Genomic DNA, 22,663 nt, shown 5'->3' with positions numbered 1-22,663 from the left:
CCTCCTTCCCTAAGCCAGGCAGAAGCTTCCCAGGTTTGGGGAAGGAGGTGGCAGACTTTAATACTTTCATACTCTAATTTGCCGGGAACATTTAGGGGCCTAGCTTAGTCCCCCTAGTTAACTGGACGCACACCACTGTTAAGAATGATGTTGGCAAGCTGGAAAGCGTGCAAAGATCAAGATGACCAAGGGTCTGGAAACCGAGCCTGATGAGGAACGGTTGAGGGAGGTGGGTAGGTTTGGCCTAGATAAGTGGAGACTGAGAGGTGATGCGGTAGCCATCTTCAAATAGCTGAAGGATGGAGCGAGCTTGTTTTCTGCTGCTCCGGATGGCAGGACTTGAACCCAGACCTGTGGATTCAAATTACAAGGAGATTCCGAATCAACATCAGGAAGAACCTTCTGATGGTAAGAGCGGTTCCGACAGTACAATTCTACAACAAGGCAGTCTCCTGCGTTTAAAATTATAATTTAAAAAAAAGGGGGAGGCAGGAGATCTGGGGCCCTGTTCCCACGGGTCACCCCTAATAACTCCTCAGTTCCACTGTGTTCCTTAACTTCCCTTCGACCCACTCTGCACAAAAAGGGGGCAGCGACTTTGTCACAACCTAACAGGAACCAGAGCAGCAAGGATCTGCTTCCATTTGGCCTCGAGGAAGAATGCTCACGCACAGGGAAGCCTTGCTGGAAAAAACAAACCGCCATTGAGGCCTCGTGGGACCACGAAAGATCTTTGCTTTTGATATTTTGAACAAAACATAAGAGTGGAATATACATGCTATTTTCTGTTTCTCCAGCTGGGAAGGGGCTCATATTCCAGTTTCTTCAATGGGATTATCGAAAGCTTTGAGCAACTGAACACCTGCGGCCAGGACGGTTGGGAATATGTCTCAAAAGATTAAGAACCTAAGAAGCTGCCTTATGCCAAGTCAGAGCCATCTAGCTGAGTAATGTCTGCACGGATTGGCAGCAGCAGCAACTCTGCAAAGGTGTCAGGGAGAAAGGCGGTCCCAGCTCGACCTGAAGAAGTTGAGGATTGAGCTACAGCCGTAAAGAAACAAACAAACAAATAAATACAGGCACAAGGGAACGCATGAATGAATAAATAAAAACCCAGATTCACTGGCAGAAGGATTCTCAAATGCATAGAAATATTGGTTTTTATAGCAGCAGGCTTCAATTTCTGCCTCCCGCCTAAAGAATAAATTTCCAATAAGTTCCAACAGCTACAATCTGCAAATGGTTGTGCTTTGTTTTTTTTAAGAAAGTAGTTTTACATTTATAAGATTTTATACACCTTGTGCAACTGGGGTAGGCTCTCTTGTTTCCTAAAGGCAGGGAATAATTTACTCTTAGGGTACAGGAGAGGGGAAATGTGATTTGGGGGGGGGGAACGACTTAATTCACCCCCCAGCCACAGATCACCAAGAAACCAGGTTCTTTTCTCTGAGCCTCGGCTCCCAATTTGCAAAGCGGTACCTACTCCAAGCCTAGACAGCATCTTAAAAAGCAGAGACATCACCTTGCCAACAAAGGTCCGTATAGTTAAAGCTATGGTTTTCCCAGTAGTGATGTATGGAAGTGAGAGCTGGACCATAAAGAAGGCTGATTGCCGAAGATTGATGCTTTTGAATTATGGTGCTGGAGGAGACTCTTGAGAGTCCAATGGACTGCAAGAAGATCAAACCGATCCATTCTGAAGGAAATCAGCCCTGAGTGCTCACTGGAAGGACAGATCCTGAAGCTGAGGCTCCAATACTTTGGCCACCTCATGAGAAGAGAAGACTCCCTGGAAAAGAGCCTGATGTTGGGAAAGATGGAGGGCACAAGGAGAAGGGGACGACAGAGGACGAAATGGTTGGATAGTGTTCTCGAAGCTACCAGCATGAGTTTGACCAAACTGCGAGAGGCAGTGGAAGACAGGAGTGCCTGGCGTGCTCTGGTCCAGGGGGTCACAAAGAGTCGGACACGACTGAACAACAACACCTACTTCATGCTAAACACTGTATGTGTGGGGGGGTTGGGGGGGGGCGGAGATATCTATAACACTCTATGTGATAAAAATGCTCTAATTGAGGGTTGCTGGGGTGGGGGGGAGATGAAAAGAAATAAGTCAACAAGTCTTCATCACTGGAATCTTCCCCTTTTACCCCTTACTTTAAGCTATATCTCCCAGAACCCATGAGGACTACCAGCTTGCTTCAAAAGAGGCAAAAGGAAAATAAAAATCCGAATGGTCCCATGTATGAGGTCCTTTGCTCCATGATATACCCTTTGCTCTGGAGGGCAGTCAGAGCTGTGCAGATGCGCAGCTCTCCCGGCGTAAAGAATTGGGGCAAGATGGGAGTCCGCCACCCAGGGGTGCCCTTCCTTCATCCAGCCCGGCTGCGTTTCCTTCTGAGATTGCCAAGGGGTCTTTTTGCACCAGTGTTGCGTGGATTTCTCGACTCGGCGGTCTGTCTGCGCCCGTGTGCGCGTCCGTCCATCCCAAAGCTTCAAAACAGAAAACACACCTTACTTCCCGGCAGGAAACTTTGCCGCCTAAGCTGCGTCACTCACTGCTTTTCTGAATCCTACGTCGAAAGCGCGTCGAAAAAGCGTGGCCTTCCAAGTTAGAGAAGCAAAGAAATAAATAAAAGGAAATAAGCAGACTTCCCAAATTGAGGCAGGCACCTGTGGCGATCAGGAGGAAATAAACTGCACGGTCTCCACGGTGCAATTTTGTTTTAGGAAATGAGAAAGTAGCCACAGAGTCGACAGCAGCGGGGAGAAAGTGAGGGCAAGAGAGGCCCGACTCAGACTTTGAACACGACTGAGCATTTGAGCTGGGCCGGTTCCAGGCCGTCTGTGTACGCCAGGAGGAAATACATGACTTTCCGGATCCTGGCCAGCTCCACCAGCCTCTCCCCAAACTCCAGAGCATCGGCCTCGTTCCAATCGACCTCCTGGGCGTCTGCCTTCTTCCAGAAGACGGCCACTGGCTCCAGGAGCTGCCTGCGCATGAGATTAGTGAGATCTGGCGTCCAATGCTGGGAGGTGCCGATGATGGTGACCTTGCCGGGCTTCTCCAGAACCACGTTCCAGCGCAGGAAGTGGAGGCCGTGCTGGCGCGAGAAGTCCAGCCGGTAGACGAACTCGTTGGCTTGCAGCAGCTTCTCCCCGTCTTGCGGTTTCTCGTTCCTCTGCTGGAGGCTCTCGACGCGCAGACGCATGCACCGGGTCAGTTCAATGTCCTGCACCAAATGCAGCTCCAGCTCGGCCGCCTCCGAAGCCATCAAGACCCTCGGTTTGCCCTCTCCTCCCTTCCCCTCGGCCGTGTTTTGCAGCACTGCCTCTCTGTCTTTCTCCGAGCGTCCGAGATGTAGGAAGAAAAATATGACACTATTTGCAAACTCTTCCTCTCTCTCTCTCTCTCTCTGGCCGGCCCTCCCCTGTCCCAGCGGTGCTAGGCAACCTGCTTCGGTGACGCGAAGCACCCTTAGGGGCTTTCCTCTGGGTGCCCTCGCCTCATTTGCAGGCGAGGGACGGATCCCGGCGCTGTGCGATAAATCTATAGGGGATGCGATCTCTGATGTCAGCTTCCCTGGCAACTTGCCTAGTGACCATTCCCAAACGAGGCACGTGGCGTTCTCGGTCAGGTTTAAACGAGGTCTCCTATGGGCTTCGGATGAGGCCTGCCTCTCGGGATGGGGCAGGGGCTGGGGACATATGCTGGAAATTCAGGAGGGGGAAACAGGTTTCCTCTCTCCTCACCCCGTATGGCATCGAAGCATGGAAAGAAGGCTAGGCTCATGCTGGAAACAGTCCCATATTCTTCCCCCTGCCTCCTGTTCAACTGACGCTTTCCCCAGCATTGATAATTTTAGACTGCAGGCTCCTTATGTCAAACTCTGACATGAAACCAGAATTGTAAAATAATAATAATAATAATAATAATAATAATAATAATAATAATAATAATAATACAGTCATATCTCGGGTTATGGACGTTTCAGGTTGTGCAATTTTGGGTTAGCTGAAACCCGGAAGTACAGTGGGACCACGGGTTACATACGCTTCAGGTTACACACTCCACTAAGCCAGAAATAGTGCTTGAGGTTAAGAACTTTGCTTCAGGATAAGAACAGAAATCGGGCCCCGGTGGCGCGGCAGCAACGTTATCTAAAGTGGTGCTTCAGGTTAAGAACAGTTTCAGGTTAAGTACGGACCTCCGGAACGAATTAAGTACTTAACCCGAGGTACCACTGTACCGGAATGGGTTACTTCCGGGTTTTGGCACTTGCACAGAAGCACTAAATGACACTTTGCACATGTGCAGAAGCACCAAATCGCGACCTGCCCGTGCGCAGACGCGGCGCTGCAGGTTGCGGACGTTGCAGGTTGCGAACGTGCTTCCTGCACGGATCACGTTCACAACCCTGAGCGTCCACTGTAATAATAATAACAACAACAATAATTCATTACTTATACCCCACCCATCTGGCCAGGCCTCCCCAGCCAATCTGGGCAGCTTCCAACAGAATATTGAAAACACAATAAAACATCAAATTAAAAACTTCCCTAAACAGGGCTGCCTTCAGATGTCTTCGAAAAGTCAGATAGTTGTTTATTTCCTTAACATCTAATGGGAGGGTGTTCCACAGGGTGGGCGCCACTACTGAGAAGGCCCTCTGCCTGGTTCCCTGTAACCTCACTTCTCGCAGGGAGGGAACTGCCAGAAGGCCCTCTGAGCTGGACTTCAGTGTCCGGGCTGAACGTTTAGGGTGGAGACTCTCCTTTGAGGATACTGGGCCAAGGCTGTTTGTATTGTAGAATATTGTTGAATTATAGAGTTGGAAGGGACCCTAGGGTCATCTAGTCCAACCCCTGCAATGAACGAATCTCAACTAGATCATATGTGACAGGTAGACATCTAACCTCTGCTTAAAAGCCCCCCAAGGAAGCAGAGTCCATAACCTCCCAATGGAGCCCGTCCCACTATCAAACAGCTCTTGCTGTCAGAAAGTTGAAATAAAAAAATAAAATTGTGCAGTAGCACCTTAGAGACCAAATAAGTTGGTTCTGGGTATAAGCTTTCGTGTGCATGCACACTTCTTTAGAAAGTTGGAAAGTTCTTCCTGATGTTTTGTCGGAATCTCCTTTCATGTAGCTTGAAGCCACTGGTTCAGGTCCAACCCTCCGGACCAGGAGAAAACAAGCTAACGATACGATAATCTTTATTGTCATTGTTCCATACAGAACAACGAAATTGAAAAATCTACATAAGACATTCAAAAACCAACAAGCCTGCTATCCCAGCTATCCCAACCTGGTTAGTCCCTAAAAACTCTGATACCCCAATTTTAAATACAATATACTCCCATAGAGACTCCTTACACTGCATTTAAAACCAAAATCGCATTTGCGTAGAAACTATTTCTCAGGCGGCTAGTCCTGGTCTTTATAACCCTGTACCTTCTTCCAGAAGGCAGAAGCTGAAATAGATCATTTCCGGGGTGCGCACTATCCTGCGCTATCTCTGCAGCTTTCTTATGGCACCTGGAAGCACAGATTTAATCCAAGGTGGGAAGAGTGCACCCAATTATTCTCTCCGCAGTCTTTACAACCCTGGACAGCATTGTTTTTTCCCTGACCGTGCAGCTCCCAAACCACACACACAGACCATAAGTTAATACGCTCTCCACAGTACAATGGTAAAATGCCATGAACAGGTCCTTTGAGAGATTGTTTTTCCGGAGGATTCTCAGAAAATATAACCTCTGCTGTGCTCTATTTGTCAGGTCTTTGCTGTTTTCTCCCCAGGTTAAGTCATCCCTCAGCTCCATTCCCAGAAATCGAGACCTGAGACCTCTTCCACACACTTCCCCTCAATAATGAGTGGCTGAATATTCAAGGTGTAGATCCAGGTGCTTGCTCAGCTGCCGCGCTTTCGACAGGACCAAGAGCAAAAGTTTGGGAAAGCGTGTTCTCCTTCATGGAGAGCACGTGTTGCGGTGGGGGCCGCCAGGACACTCCAAAGTTGGGGGGTGGGCTAATTGATCGTTGGCCACTGATGCGATTGGGGCTTCCCTTGTTGTTGGGAAGAAGTTAATGTTGCCATTTATTGATTGACAGCCAGAAATAGTAAAACTCCTTGCACAAGGCTAGGGCTTCCTCTTTTCGCCCGTGCATTGGATTGCCCGTCCCTCCCTCCCTAGAATAGGGTTTTCGCTTTGACCTTGCTATGCCTGTCATGGGGTCGTCTGCTTTGGAGCGGGGGCCTGGTAGGAATTTTGTCCATCTGGCTGATTGGCTGGGGCCATTTGGTTTTTGCCTACTGCGTAGCAAATCGTCACAACTTGTAAGGTTTGCGGTTAGGCATTGGTTTATGGTTTGGTTGGTTGAGGGGCATGGATTGGCTGTGCCTGCCCCTCTAATGCTGCTGCTGCAAGGGATTCCGTTAAAGGAATCGGGGGCTAACTATTGCTTGTCCACTCTGTCAAGGGGGCTCGGGCCATAGCAATGAGCTCCTGGTTGCATTTGGGGTGAGGGTAGGTTCCCTGCTCCGCGTAACCCCCAAGTGTATTCCCCCATTCTGACTTTCGCATCGTGCGGAATGTCAGTCTGTCCCCCATGGTGGGGGCAGATAGTCGCAACCAATGCCTACGCAACCACTCACAAATTTGTATTTTAATAAAGTTGTGGCCAAAATTATGCCAAAAATCTTAAACAAAAATTTCTGTGTGATGTGTGAGTTATTGGGGTGGACCTGGGGACCTCGACACGCAACATCTAGCAACGTTGTACTGCAGGACAGTCCTGTGAGGCTGGGGAAAAAACAACCCTTGAAGTGGACACAGTCTCCATCATAATGTACTTCTCTGGGGGCCCAGATGATGGCTGTGAGATAAGGAAAGTTGCATCCCTGCGGGAGGCGTGATGCAAATCCAACAGCTTTGCGGAGAGAAATGTCTCAAACAGCCTCACCCCAGTTGCTCTCCAACACAGGTATTCCAGAATGTTCTCTGGCCAGCAGGACTTGCATTTGCCAAATTTAAATTTGGTGACCAGCTGATCGGCGCTGACTTCTAGCCCGGTTGGGACCCCGCTGCATTCTGGATCTTCCAGGCAGCGATCCCAAAACAGGGGGTCGAAGACAGTGCTGACTGAGAATTCTGGAGCACAGCTGATCCCGCGAGGCTTGGTCCCGGTCGATCACCAGTCTTCCTTCGCAGGTTGGCTATGCCGGTCGCCTGATGTCATGGTTATGTCAGGTGATTGACAGGTGGGCGCTCTGTTCACTCGTCAAAGCAGCCTGCCAGCCGCACAGGACCTCAGGATCGGGTCAGCCAGACTGAAAAGGGCCCTTACTCCCGGTGTAATGGTTAGAGTAAGGGCAGGGGACTTTTGGCCCCCCAAAAGTTACTGGACTCCAAATCAGCCACAGCCAGCATGGCCAATGGTTAGGTATACAGTGGTACCTCGGGTCACATACGCTTCAGGTTACAGACTCTGCTAACCCAGAAATAGTGCTTCAGGTTAAGAACTTTGCTTCAGGATGAGAACAGGCCCCATTAGCTTAAAGTGGTACCTCAGGTTAAGAACAGTTTCAGGTTAAGTACAGACCTCCGGAATGAATTAAGTACTTAACCCGAGGTACCACTGTAATGGGAACACCACATCTTTTATTGCCCTCTTGCTCGAGATCAGAGATAATTATTATTATTATTATTATTATTATTATTATTATTATTATTATTATTAATATCCTGCCCATCCACTCCGGGTGGCTTCCAACGGAATATTAAAATACAATAACCTATTAAACATTAAAAGCTTCCCTGAACAGGGCTGCCTCAGATGTCTTGTAAAAGTCAGATAGTTGCTTATTTCCTTAACATCTGCTGGGAGGGCGTTCCACAGGGCGGGTGTCACCACCGAGAAGGCCCTCTGCCTGGTTCTCTGTAACCTCACTTCTCGCAGTGAGAGAACTACCAAAAGGCCCTCGGAGCTGGACCTCAGTGTCTGGGCTGAACGATGGGGGTGGAGACGCTCCTTCAGAGCCAGAGATTGAACCTGGGACCTTCTGCATGCGAAGCAGGTGTCCTAACATCTGAGCTAAGGACCATGCATAGGCCAGAGAGATGCTTTTGTTCCTCCCGTTAGTCCGTTCTCACACACTGAAACCCTGCAGAGCTGCTTTTAATTAGAAACGCTAATTATTTTATTATATTTTATTTCTATTCCGCCATCTGACTGCATTGTCCCAGCGAATCTGGAGAGCTCCCAACCAAATACAGTGGTACCTTGGGTTACAGAGGCTTCAGGTTACATACGCTTCAGGTTACAGACTCCGCTGACCCAGAAATAGTGCTTCAGGTTAAGAACTTTGCTTCAGGATGAGAACAGAAATTGTGCAGCGACGGCACAGCGGCAGCAGGAGGCCCCATTAGCTAAAGTGGTGCTTCAGGTTAAGAACAGTTTCAGGTTAAGAACGGACTTCCGGAACGAATTAACCCGAGGTACCACTGTATTAAAAACACAATAAAACATTAATAATGCCAAGGTTGCAGGTTTGATCCCTGTATGGGGCGGCTGCATCTTCCTGCAGGGGGTTGGACTAGACAATCCCAGGGTCCCTTCCAACTTTACAGTTAGAATCATAGAATAGAATCATAGAATCATAGAATCATAGAGTTGGAAGAGACCACAAGGGCCATCGAGTCCAACCCCCTGCCAAGCAGGAAACACCATCAGAGCACTCCTGACATATGGTTGTCAAGCCTCTGCTTAAAGACCTCCAAAGAAGGAGACTCCACCACACTCCTTGGCAGCAAATTCCACTGTCAAACAGCTCTTACTGTCAGGAAGTTCTTCCTAATGTTTAGGTGGAATCTTCTTTCTTGTAGTTTGGAACCATTGCTCCGTGTCCGCTTCTCTGGAGCAGCAGAAAACAACCTTTCTCCCTCCTCTGTGTGACATCCTTTTATATATTTGAACATGGCTATCATATCACCCCTTAACCTCCTCTTCTCCAGGCTAAACATGCCCAGCTCCCTTAGCCGTTCCTCATAAGGCATCGTTTCCAGGCCTTTGACCATTTTGGTTGCCCTCCTCTGGACACGTTCCAGTTTGTCAGTGTCCTTCTTGAACTGTGCTGCCCAGAACTAGACACAGTACTCCAGGTGAGGTCTGACCAGAGCAGAATACAGTGGCACTATTACTTCCCTTGAAGTTCTATGATTAACTATTAAGAACCAATCTCGCAAAGAAGTGTCACCGCTTAAAGGACCGGTGCGAAGTAGGAGCCCCATTAAAGAAAAGGAAAGAAGTACGCAGCCTCTGCTCAACTGCTTTCCTCATTCTCAGGCTTCCCCATGGCTGATCTCTCACGCACAAACTTGAAATCCTCTTTCTCCCCTCCTTCGCTCGCGAGAGCAAGGAGGCTCTTTCGATTACCGTATTTTTCGCTCCATAAGACGCACCTCGTTTTTAGAGGAGGAAAGGGGGAAAGCCCCAGTTTTTTGAGGATCAGCTCAAAGTTGTGCAGCTTCTTTTGCAAAGGGGAAAAGCCCCCTTTTTTAGAATCAGCTGAAAGCTGTGCAGCTTACTTTGCAAAGGGAAAAAATCCCGTTTTTATGGGGTTCAACTCACAGTTCTGCAGCTTTTTTTTAGGAAAGGGAGCCCTTTCTACAGTTTCCAGACAGATAATCTAATCAGCCAGTCACATGTCACTGGGGAAACAGCCTCCGTCTGCAGAACATTCAAAAATGGAAGCCTAGGCAAGGGGGCAAGGGACCAGAAAGGGAGCCAGCGATCTACCACACATTTGCTCCATAAGACGCACAGACATTTCCCCTTACTTTTTAGGAGGAAAAAAGTGCTTCTTATAGAGCGAAAAATACGGTACTCTGACGCTCCAGCAGATGACTTTGCCACTCCTGAAAGTCTCAAAATTGCACACACCTGCATGACCCCGGCTGAATTCCTGCACCAACCGTCTTGTTAAGTTGGGCACGAAGCAGGCCGTCTGTCCGAAAATGCTAAGCCAGAGTGTGGTGTTTGCCTCCTAGGTGGGTCATAAGGAAAGGGTTAAATGAGTGTGAAGTGATTGGCCAGTGGGAACCCAAGGGGAGGAGTTAGAGTTAGAGTTGGAGTTGTTTGGAAGTCAGCTGAGAGTTGGGAGTTGGAGAAGGAAGAGGGAGGATAAGTCTGTGGGTTGGTCGAGTTGTGTTGTGAGAGAGTGAGAGGAACTGTTAGGTGGAGTCAGATAGATAGTTGGGATAATCAGTTTGAAGTTGTTAGGAACGAATAGGTCAGTAAAGAAACTAAGATTAAGACAAGAATAATTAACTGAAACCTTAAACTTGTTCATGCTTATAAAAATAAACTTGATTCTTTGTTAATGTTAACAACTGTCTGGACTCTGTGTGTACCCGAGGGAAACAGGTTGGTGGCAGCGAAGAGGCAATCACAGTGGTGGCACAGGAATCAATAGACCGTCAAACGTCCGAGGACCCTGTGTGATCGCCACACAGAGCAAAAAGTTTCCAGCCTGAACCCCATCCAGCAAGTAATACGAAAAGACTCCTGAGAGGCAAGCGATGCTCCCTGCTCCCACCGGGAGAGCGAAAGGATTGGAAAGTTAGCATCGAGCAAACAAACAAAACAAAACAAAAATTGGGTTGCCAGGGGAGGGACGGCAATGTCTGAAATAATGAGTTCCTCATGGGTCCTCTTCTCCTCTTTGAATGGAGTCTCCTAGGACCAAGAGACCGGAGCAGATTGGGAGGCAATTTGCGCAGCTGAACTCAATGCTCAGGAAGGAAGTCAAACAGGGGGAGAAGCCAGGCAGTGACTGGCAGCTGGCGCAGGAATCGCGTAATGTCACAAGTAAAAAGTAGAGACAACACCTTGCCAACAAAGGTCCGTCTAGTAAAAGCTATGGTTTTCCCAATAGTGATGTATGGAAATGAGAGCTGGACCATAAAGAAGGCCGAAGAATTGATGCTTTTGAATTCTGGTGCTGGAGGAGACTCTTGAGAGTCCCATGGACTGCAAGATCAAACCTCTCCATTCTGAAGGAAATCAGCCCTGAGTGCTCACTGGAAGGACAGATCCTGAAGCTGAGGCTCCAATACTTTGGCCACCTCATGAGAAGAGAAGACTCCTTGGAAAAGACCCTGATGTTGGGAAAGATGGAGGGCACAAAGAGAAGGGGACGACAAAGGACGAGATGGTTGGACAGTGTTCTCGAAGCTACTAACATGAGTTTGACCAAACTGCGGGAGGCAGTAGAAGACAGGAGTGCCTGGCGTGCTCTGGTCCATCGGGTCACGAAGAGTCGGACACGACTAAACAACAACAACAACAACAACAACCCTGCTAAACGATAATAACTCGGCCTTCCAGAGTCAAGCAGGTCTACTCCAGAGATGTGCAATGTAGGAACATAGGAAGCTGCCTCATACAGAGTCAGAAGGTAAAGGGATGTGGGTGGCACTGTGGTCTAAACTACTGAGCTGCTTTGGCTTGCCGATCGGAAGGTTGCCGGTTCGAATCCCTGTGATGGGGTGAGGTCCCATTGCTCGGTCCCAGCTCCTGCCAACCTAGCAGTTCGAAAGCACGTCAAAGTGCAAATAGATAAACAGGTACCACTGCAGCGGGAAGGTAAACGGCATTTCTGCGCACTCTGGTTCCCATAACGGTGTCCCGTTGTGCCAGAAGTGGTTTAGTCCTGCTGGGCACATGACCTGGAAAGCTGTCTGTGGACAAATGCTGGCTCCCTTGGCCTGAAAGCAAGATGAGCGCCACACTTCATAGTCGCCTTTGGCTGGACTTAACTGTCCAGAGGTCCATTACCTTTTCTTTTTTTACAAAAACAGACCACTAATAAGGTAAAGGTAAGGGGACCCCTGACCATTAGGTCCAGTCGTTGCCGACTCTGGGGTTGCGGCGCTCATCTCGCTTTATTGGTCGAGGGAGCCGGTGTACAGTTTCTGGGTCATGTGGCCAGCATGACTAAGCCGCTTCTGGCGAACCAGAGCAGCGCACAGAAACGCCGTTTACCTTTCCGCCGGAGCGGTACCTATTTATCTACTTGCACTTTGACGTGCTTTCAAACTGCCAGGTTGGCAGGAGCAGGGACCAAACAACGGGAGCTCACCCCATCGTAGGGATTCGAACCGCCAACCTTCTGATCAGCAAGCCCTAGGCTCTGTGCTTTAACCCACAGCGCCACCCGCGTCCCTAGACCACTTGTACATCTAGCTCAATGGTGTCTGCACTGACTGCCAGCAGTGGCTCTCCACAATTTCAGGGATAGAGCAATTCTAGAAACACTCCCCTCCCGCAAAGGAGGGCATCAGGTTGCCAAAGGATGATCACAACCAGTGGCTTTCAAAGCCACCATAAATTCATCCCCGGTGCCCCCAACCCATAATAAGAAGCATTATTCGGAATAGCGTGACCCACTAAGGCATGGGTAGGCAAACTAAGGCCCCGGGGGCTGGATCTGGCCCAATCGCCTTATAAATCCAGCCCACGGACGGTCCAGGAATCAGCGTGTTTATACATGAGTAGAATGTGTGTTTTTATTTAAAATGCATCTCTGGGTTATTTTTGGGGCATAGGAATTCATTCATTCCCCCCCCCCAAAAAAAAATATAGTCCGGCCCCCACAAGGTCTGAGGGACAGTGGACCGGCCCCCTGCTGAAAAAAATTGCTGACCCCTGCACTAAGATAATAACACAAAATAATTCAAAACAGTAACAATGCATTAGGCATTTATTCAAAAGCCAGTTAAAGTTATTTAGGTTTACACAGCAAAACTGATGAACTTGATTTGGCGATAGCAGGTTTTCAAAGTCTGCTAGTCACCTGCATGTCCCAAGACTCTTAATCTCAGCCTTGTGGCTTCAAGACCCACGTTGGGGATAAGATTTCTACATGTCAGGGGGTTGGACGAGACCACCCTCATGTACAATTCTATGATCTGACGAACACATCAGAATCACAATTTGCTAAGTGTGGACAGGCAGAAACCCAGTGTTTGTCCACTAGAAGGCAGCAGCTGTCACAAGCATCTTTTCCAATGGGTGTGAAGATAACAAACAGGAACAGGCTTTTAAATTATATTTTTGTTTGGGCGCCTCGGGCACTTCAATTTCTGCTGCCGGAGGTTGGAATACAGTCACTGCAACGTCTAGTCCTTGGCAGCCTTTTGTCCCTGTATGAATCTGTCTGTTTCCTTTGAAAGCCCTTGCAAAGTTCAAAGGCTGAGACTCAAAAATTAAACAGTGAAACAGAGAATAATCCCTCCAGCCTCCGGCTCTCAGTTTGGCCAACGAGACGCCCCTTGGGAATTGCACAATCACAACAGTGCTCTCCCCTCCAGCAACAGCCGGTAGAGAATCTCAAGCTCAGGGCTGTGGGTTCGAGCCCCAGGTTGGGCAAAATATTCCTGCCCTGCAGGGGGTTGGCCTAGATGATCTTAGGGGGTCCCCTTCCAACCCTACAATTCTATAATTCCCAGCAAGCAGTAAAGCTTTCAGGAGGGGGTACGTTCCTTCCTCTTCCCCCTCTCTCACATACACCCCAGCAAGCAAACGATTCATACACAGTCCTGTGGGATTTGGGGGCTGTGGGTTAAACCACTGAGCCTCTTGGGCTTCCCAATCAGAAGGTCGGCGGTTTGAATCCCCGCGACGGGGTGAGCTCCTGTTGCTCGGTCCCTGCTCCTGCCAACCTAGCAGTTTGAAAGGACGTCAAAGTGCAAGTAGATAAATAGGTACCGCTCCAGCGGGAAGGTAAACGGCGTTTCCGTGTGCTGCTCTGGTTCGCCAGAAGCGGCTTAGTCATGCTGGCCACATGACCCGGAAGCTGTACACCGGCTCCCTCGGCCAATAAAGCGAGATAAGCGCCGCAACCCCGGAGTCAGCCACGACTGGACCTAATGGTCAGGAGTCCCTTTACCTGAATATTCCTTAGCCAAGAAGAAGAATTATTTATTGTTTACACCCCGCCCATCTGGCTGGGTTTCCCCAGCCACTCTGGGCAGCTCCCAACAGAATTAGAAACTTCCCTGAACAGGGGCTGCCTTCAGATGTCTTCTAAAGATTATACAGTGGGTTATACCTAGGGTTAAGAACTTAATTCGTTCTGGAGGTCTGTTCTTAAGCTCAAACTGTTCTTAACCTGAAGCACCACTTTAGCTAATGGAGCTTCCTGCTGCTGCCGCTGCATGATTTCTGTTCTCATCCTGAAGCCAAGTTCTTAACCTGAGGTACTATTTCTGGGTTAGCAGAGTCAGTAACCTGAAGCGTATGTAACCTGAATCATATGTAACCCGAGGTACCACTGTATAGTTATTCATCTCCATAACATCTGATGGGAGGGCGTTCCACAGGGCAGGTGCCACCACCAAGAAGGCCCTCTTCCTGGTTTCCTGTAACCTCACTTTTCACAGGGAGGGAACCGCCAGAAGGCCCTCGGAGCTGGACTTCAGTGCCTGGGTCGAATGATAGGTGTGGAGACGCTCCTTCAGGTCTACTGGGCCGAGGCCGTTTAGGGCTTGAAAGGTCAGCACCAACACTTTGAACTGTGCTCGGAAATGTACTTTATCTACAGCAGTCTGGAAGGGCGCAGTGTCTGAGCAGTGCATAATGAAGATTGTAGTGCGTGTGTTCATGTGCTGATGTGTATCTGCGTAGCCCCCACTCGTTCGGCACATGGCTCACGCAGCGGCAGCTGTGGGCAGCCGGCCAACAAACAGCCAACAGACAAACGGCATAATCTAGTTGATGGGATACAGGGCGGATACTGTGGAGGAAGGGCAAAGCAGAAAGCCCGGCTAGGATAGGCATTGCACGAAGGGCAGGAAAAGCTTAACTCTTTCATCGAAACCACGGGGGACTCTGAATCCGGAAGACCCATGGCAGGCAGGAAGAGAATGCTTAAATTTTTGCATCAATGCGGTCGCCTCCATTGGAACAGTCTTTGCAAGCCTGGGCTTTTCTGGGTGTTTTGGATAACAACTTCCATTGGATCCAGGAAGCACACTGCTGATGGAAGTTATGGTCCAAAATTTCTGGATGGCACCGCTTTGGCGAAGGCCGCATTAAAAAACAACAACCCCCGAACTGTTCTTGAAATTTGTTGATTTTATCTGCATTTCATCCCCTCTGGTGAAAACAGGGAAATCCTGTTCCATCCCTTTCACAACATTTCTCTGATGCAAATAGGGACATCCTATTCCATCCCAGCCAAGATTTCTCCAATGAAGGAAAAGCGGGACATTCTGGGATCAATCAAGAAACTGGGATTAATAATAATAATAATAATAATAATAATAATAATAATAATAATAATGATGATGATGATTTATTATTTATACCCCACCCATCTGGCTGGGTTTCCCCAGCCACTCTGGGCAGCTTCCAACAAAACACTAAAAAAATACAATAACCTATTAAACATTAAAAGCTTCCCTGAACAGGGCTGCCTTCAGATGTCTTCTAAAAGTTTGCTAGTTATTTTTTTCTTGATAGGAGGGCGTTCCACAGAGCGGGTGCCACTACCGAGAAGGCCCTATGCCTGGTTCCCTGTAACTTGGCTTCTTGCAGTGAGGGAACCACCAGAAGGCCCTCGAAGCTGGACCTCAGTGTCCGGGCAGAACAATGGGGGTGGAGACGCTCCTTCAGGTCTACTGGGCCTTTGAGGCCATTTAGGGCTTTCAAGGTCAGCACCAACACTTTGACTTGTGCTCGGAAACGTACAGTCACCAGTCTAGCTGCCGCATTCTGGATTAATTGGGATGGCTTTTGTAATTCTGGGACTGTGCCTGGAAAATTGGGGCACTTGGGAGGGTCTGGTATTTCAATAATTTCATTGGGTCTCTGGATGCTGGACAACACGGTGTCCTCTGGTCTGATGAAGCAGCGTTCTTCTTATGTTCAATTCCAAAATTCTGTTGCATCTTATCTGAAGGAGTCTGGGCCCAATCACAAAGCCATCAAAAGTGAATAGGATAGGATTGAAGGGAAGTTAAAAAGAGGGCAGAAGTCCTTCAGACCCTGTCTTTCCTCCCCCGACGTCGTTCTGGCTTTGGAGAACCTTCAAAACATTTCCAGACTTTCCTTCCCAATCATGACGACTAAAGACTTGTGTTTTCAAAACAAGAAGTGGTGAAGAGAAGTCTTTCAGACCCTGTCTTTCCTTCCCTGGCATTGTTCTGGCTTTGGAGAACCTTCAAAACATTTCCAAACTTTCCTACCCAATGATGAGGACTAGAGACTTGTGTTTTCAAAACAAGAAGTGGTGGAGATTTGCAAGGAGCCAGGTTCTGCGGGCTTAAGCCCACACAGGTTGGCTTTGAAGGAAGGGAAATGTGCCTTGACAATGTTCCTAAAGTAAACAAGCAACAACCAAATTTCCAAATTACCTTTTGCCACAAGGCTTCTCTCGATGCCAGGGAGGAGCAAGCCGCCACAAACCAGCAGTTCCCCACCTGGCCCTGGTGCAAGTCGTGAGAGCTGATTCCATCCACGAAGAGGTGGGGGTCGTCACAGATGTCCTGCACGGAGAGAGGAGAAAGAAAACACGAGATGAAGAAGAGGCCGCCCAGTGTCAACAATACTGAGCTGGGTGAGCCGGAAGATCAGCTTCTCCCCCAAATACCATGCACCCCCAAATACCATAGGTGAGGAGATTTCACCCCTCCCATACCCAAGAATCTCCTGAGAATCTCCTGAGGTCTCTGCTGACTCTACAGAGAGGAGGAGCAATGTACTGCTCTCTACTTAATTAGTCAAGTGAGTGAGTCAGTCTCTGTGTGTGAGAGAGAGTCAGTCAGTGTGTCGGAGAGAGAGTGCAAGAGATCGTGTTTATAGATAAGATTGCTGCTAAGAGCAGCTGCAGGCACTCAGAGTATAGCATTGATTTATGCTCAGAATATTTAGCTCTGTATATAGTTTTGTATCATAGTTGTAGTTATAGAATAAAAGGAGGATACTTTACAGAGCTGCTCTCCGAGTGGTTTATACTCTGCAAGACTCTGCAAAACGCTGCTGCGCAACGGCTGTATTATTGAGACAGTGAATCCGGTGCTCTCAGCTCCAAGCTGTGAGTCCACAGCACTGTGACCTGTTCCTGTGAGAAAGGAGGTCTCTGGCAGTGCTACCCAGCTCGCCTAGCCCAGTCGGGGCTGTAGTGCATGAGTCCAGTTGGTACACTGGCTCAAGGGCGATGCTGACACCGGACCATAGGGCGCACTTAGTTTGTAGAGGGGGAAATCAAGAAAAAAAATCTCAATTTTTGGAGGGGGAAAAGTGTGTCCTATAGATCGAAAAATACAGTATTTGGAAGACCCAGAAACATCCTGTGCCAGAAACCAGATTCCTGCACAACAATAATAATAAAAGCATCATTTCGGCACAGAGCAGGGAACATCTGCTTAGGAAAATGCCGAGCAGGGAACCCAAGTCACCGTTTGACCTCTCCTCCTCCGCTTTCCGGACAGTTTTGACAAAGAACGTAAGTGAGCAGAAACACAACATCAAGGGACTGAACTAGGCTCATCTGAAACTCGTCGTATATATATGACTGTAGTTCACCTGATCCATCCACTGTAATTATTAAGTTTGCAGATGATACTACCATAATGGGTCTAATTACAGGTGGAGATGAATCAGCGTACGGGGGGAGGTTCAAAAAGTATCTGCATGGTGCCTAGAGAATAACTTGCACCTAAATATTAGCAAGACAAAGGAGGTGGTGTTGGACTTTTGGAGGAAGAGAGGGGAACTAGCCCCGTTGTATATTGGGGGGGGGGGTTGTGTGGAGAGAGCCTCTTCCTTTAAATTCCTGGGAGTTTACCTTAGTGAGGACCGCACTTGGAAAAACAATATACAGTGGTACCTCAGATTAAGTACTTAATTCATTCCGGAGGTCCGTTCTTAACCTGAAACTGTTCTTAACCTGAGGTACCACTTTAGCTAATGGGGCCTCCTGCTGCCGCCGCGCGATTTCTGTTCTCATCCTGAAGCAAAGTTCTTAACCTGAGGTAATATTTCTGGGTTAGAGGAGTCTGTAACCTGAAGCGTACATAACCTGAAGTACCACTGCACCGTATTTTTTGCTCTATAAGGTGCACTTACCCCCTCCTAAAAAGTAAGGGGAAATGTGTGTGCGTCTTATGGAGCGAATGCAGGCGGCATGCTCAGTGCTCCCTTTAAAGAACCGCGTGGAGCGTGTGTGCGGCTCTTGGTGGCTTTTCCCGAGGAGGGAGCGCGGCTCTTGGGGGAGCCTTAGCTGCGCGCAACCTCTCGCAGGCAGGGGATGAAGGCTCCCCTTGCCCGGGAGAGGCTGCGCGCGGCTAAATAAGAAGCCAGGACAACGGAGGCTTCGCAGGGCTATCAAAAAACCAGAACAGCTAGAGGGAGCGCTGCACAGTGCTCCCTCTAGCTGTTCTAGCTTAGCCGCATGAAGCCTCCGCAGGGCAGTGGGGAGCCTTCATCCCGCTGCCCTGCGGAGGCTTCGCACGGCTATCCCTGGCTTTTGCGGGAGGTGGGGCTCTGTCCCTTCCCCCACCTCCCAGAAAAGCCCCCAAGAGCCACGCTCCCTTTAAAGAGCGCACGGCTCTTGCGGGAGGTGGGGGTAAAACAAGGAGGCTTGCCTTCACTGAGGCCAGGAGGGCAAGAAGGGCCGGTGCGCACCAATCCCGCATGCTCTCCTGGCTTCAGGGATAGCCCCACAAGGCCTCCTGAGCAAAGCTGGAGGAGCGTTCCCTCTTAGCTCAGGAGGCTTTGCATTGCTTTCTTATTTCTTGTTTTCCTCCCCTAAAAACTAGGTGTGTTTTATGGTCCGGTGCATCTAATACAGCGAAAAATACGGTAACTCAGGTGGTTAGGAAGGCCAAACAGAGTACCGTATTTTTTGCTCAATAAGACTCACTTTTTCCCTCCTAAAAAGTAAGGGGAAATTTGTGTGCGTCTTATGGAGCGAATGCAGGCTGCGCAGCTATCCCAGAAGCCAAAACAGCAAGAGGGATTACTGCTTTCACCGCGCAGCGATCCCTCTTGCTGTTCTGGCTTCTGAGATTCAGAATATTTTTTTTCGTGTTTTCCTCCTCCAAAAACTGGGTGCGTCTTGTGGTCTGGTGCATCTTATAGAGCGAAAAATACGGTAAATTGTTTTTATATGCAACAGCAGCGGCAAGAATATTGTTGACCCAGAAATGGAAGCAAGAAGAAATTCTGGCGAAAGAAGAATGGCAGACAAAATTAATGGACTACGCAGAATTAGATAAAATGACAGGAAGGATTCGAAACCTGCAGGACCAGGAGATTGGAAGAAATATGTGAGCTATTTGAAGAGCAACTGTAATCAACAAATTACGTTAGCAGGACTATAAGAAGTTTTGTAAATATATGAAACATTGCAAAGTAGAAAAAGAATAGAGATATTAGTTATGAGATTCAAATGTAAGAGTGAAAGTAAGAAATGTAAATTAAGTGATTAGACTGGAAAATTTTCAGAGGTGACTGATGGAAGTCAAAAAATTGTATAAGATGTAAAAGTATGTTTATTACTGTTGAAAATGATATGTTAAAAAACTTATATATATATAGGAAGGCCCAATAGAGACTCCATTTTCTCAGGTTCTTGCCCATTAGTTTTTATCTGAATTGGTGAGCCACCAACAATTTAAATTTAAAATTTGCGCCTCTGCGAAACCTCAGTGCAGGCGACGGATACTTAAGGGAGATTAATTCAATCCCTTCCTCATTTGCTTAGCCTTCGATTCTTTGCTCCATGTCACAGGGATGCAACGAAACAAGCCAATAATATGTTGCAAATTAATTAGCAGCCTGCCAGCTGACATCAGCCAAATTTTAGGCAATTTATCCACCGATCAAAGCTTGCAGCCCTAATAACTGACATTCCTCTTTACAAGACCTTCCCCTTTGCAACAAGGATTGTCTTACAGGTGGCAAACTAAGGCTGGGAGTTGTGATAGGAATATTATGGTCTTAGATATATGGTAATGTTCATAAGTATACCAACCAAGCACGTACATAGATCAGCACAGGAAGGCCAACCTGGGACCATTTTGATTCCTAAACTGACCAAATGTTTTCTCTGCAAGGTCAAAATGGGAAATCTCCCCATTGTCTCTTTCCTCACAAATCCTGTCTTAAGGACACATTTAAGATATGAATAGGGTGTGAGCCTGTGACCTGGCCCAGGAAATAAGTATTTATCACTACAAAAGAATGGCCAGGTTCCCCAGGCAATCCAATCAAGTAACCTGCCAGACAGGAGATAAACAATATTCAAATTTCTGTTTTAGACCGCCTTTTCTGTGATGTAGGTGTGATGTATCTGAGGGGTGGGCTTCGGTTACATCCCTTCTGTGATGTATGTATGATGTTTCTGGGGCTGGTCTTGATCTACAGAGTGGCAATTTCAAAAGTCTTTATAAGGCCTTGCATGCCATTTTTCTGGGTCCCTCCTCTCTCCTGCAGGTGAGGGGAGCACCCTGTTGCAACAGATCAATAAAGATCAAGCTTACTAGCTGCTTTGCTTCTCAATATTCTCTGGTTGGCCTCTGTTATTCTCTCCTACCAATAGGGAACCTATGTATGGACTCTATATGGGCTCTTGGATACCCCATAAGGGAAAAGGGCAATTTTTGTTTACAACAGAGTGGACCTCCCATCCAAGGCCATACAAATAAACCCTGGGATGAATTAATTTCCAATCTAGGCCATAGCGGCTCTGAATGACAGAGAAGTCACTTTCCAACAGCAGACGCTGCAATCCAAACCACGCACCACGAATGATGAAGAAGCAAATTAGCCCTCTCCAGGATATTCCCTTCAAGCATAAAAACAACAACAGAAAAAACCAGCCCCTGCCCAAGTCCAATTCAATCAGGCTTGTGTCAAAGTCTCAGGTCGCAGAACAAGACAAACAGACGAACACACAGATTGCATATTAAGTTTGGGATGCTCAGAAAAGAGAGCTCTGTTTTCCATTAAGCAGGCATTACGAGACGCAAGGCTCTTGCAAGCACCACAGCCAAGATGGATCGCCTCCTCGGAACCACACAAGGCTAATTGAAAGAGAAATGTTACGATCTGGCGGCAGGCGGGTTGTGTAGCTTTATTGCACTGGTAGTCACTCCCCACCGGTGCAAGAAGGGAGCATTTAGGCTGCCTGAATTTCCTTAAGGATGTAAACCAAGCCGGCTGGATCAGGCCCATGGCCCATCTGGTCCAGTATCCTGTTCCAAAGGGATTGCCTGTGGGAAACCAACAAGCAGGATTCATAGAATTGTAAAGTTGGAAGGGACCCTGAGGGTCATCTAGTCCAACCCCCGGCAGGAATCTCAACGAAAGCATCCATGGCAGATGGCCATCCAATCTTTGCTTAAAACCTCCAGGGAAGGAGAGTCCACAACCTCCCGAGGGAGACCCTTCCCCCATCGGAAAACATCCGTTAAAAGTAATTGCACGTGGAAAGGATGCTGAAGGATGATGTATGTGTGTCTCCTGCGACCGCATCTGTTTTGAACATAACGGAAAGCCAAGCAGAGGAACTGCAAGGAGGAAAATAAGGAGGAAATATTAAAACCAGGAGCCAGTTCCTCCTACATAGCCTCAAGGAATGTGCACTGGGGAGCCTAGCAATCGCTTGGATCGACAGCTTTGAAGTCTGCCATGGGGTCCTTGCAAGGACAGGCTGGTCTTCTTTTGAAAGCATTTGTGCTGCTTTCCTTTTTTAAAAAAATAATGCTTTATTTTAATGTATTTTAAATCTTTGTTGGAAACCGCCCAGAGTGGCTGGGGAAGCCCAGCCAGATGGGCGGGGTACAAATAAATTATTATTATTATTATTATTATTATTAGGTTGAAAAGTTTATAACAGAAATATGCAATAGATGTTACTCATTCTTTAACCAATACTTGCTTTGTACATCCATTTATGATTAAATTTGACAAGACCTCCGGTCTTCCCTTGGCGTTCCCAAATTAAGTTCCTTAAATACGCGCTTAAACTTTACTTTCTCTTAGAATGTTAAGAAAAGTGAATAAGATGGACTATAACTTGAAATTGTTTTAGTTTAATAATGATATTGGAAAGCTGTTACTTTTAATTACAAGGAAACTTAGAAGGGAGGGATTTGAAGAAGTCAACCAAGATGTTTAAAAGGTTGGATTTGTGAAGAATTAAGTTTGTTGTTATTGTTTATCTATTTATTGTTCCCTTTTTCTGTTTTTGTGTATCATTTTGCTTTGTGGTTTGTGTTATTGTGGAAAATCTAATAAAAAATTTATTTTAACAAATAAATAAAAAATAAACTTTACTTTCTCTGTGTTATTTGACTGACTATAAATTTCATTTTATAGAAACATTCTGCTTACACACTGAAGCTCAATCAAGACCTGCCAACGTATTGATCTTTTGACAGCGTTCTTTTACATGCACTCGGTATATATCCCACTCTCTGATAAATTTTTCATCGGCAATGTCTCTTAGCCTCGCTGACAATCTTGCCATTCCGATTTAGATGGAATATCCTCTCCCTTCCAGCCTTTTGTGATTAGAATTCTGGCAGCAACTGTATCATACATAAAGACCCTCCTGAAGTTTTGGGGGGATTTCATTACCCATAATTCC

General features: G+C 47.5%; 2 protein-coding genes across 2 annotated transcripts in view; both read right to left on the bottom strand.

Moving 5' to 3' along the window:
* CAPN5 (calpain 5) overlaps positions 1 to 22,663 on the bottom strand; it is a 97,141-nt gene that overhangs the window by 33,512 nt on the left and 40,966 nt on the right. Inside the window, exon 3 of the mRNA XM_081860406.1 lies at positions 16,422 to 16,553. Coding sequence (XP_081716532.1) covers positions 16,422 to 16,553 — 132 coding nt within the window. The remainder of the gene's footprint in view (positions 1 to 16,421; positions 16,554 to 22,663) is intronic.
* Positions 2,773 to 3,834, bottom strand: OMP (olfactory marker protein). The gene has a single exon (XM_081860850.1). It carries the CDS (start codon positions 3,273 to 3,275, stop codon positions 2,796 to 2,798), a length of 480 nt encoding a protein of 159 aa, XP_081716976.1. The 5' UTR covers positions 3,276 to 3,834; the 3' UTR covers positions 2,773 to 2,795.

Source organism: Podarcis erhardii, assembly GCF_964252035.2.
Source record: "Podarcis erhardii genome assembly, chromosome: 4".
NCBI classification, from domain to species: domain Eukaryota; kingdom Metazoa; phylum Chordata; class Lepidosauria; order Squamata; family Lacertidae; genus Podarcis; species Podarcis erhardii.
Note: the sequence above shows the minus strand (reverse complement) of the source record. Positions and strands in the feature narration are given on the sequence as shown.

What these genes read in the sequence shown, in the direction of transcription:
- OMP (XM_081860850.1), bottom strand. Translation starts at nt 3,275, where the DNA reads ATGGCTTCGGAGGCGGCCGAGCTGGAGCTGCATTTGGTGCAGGACATT.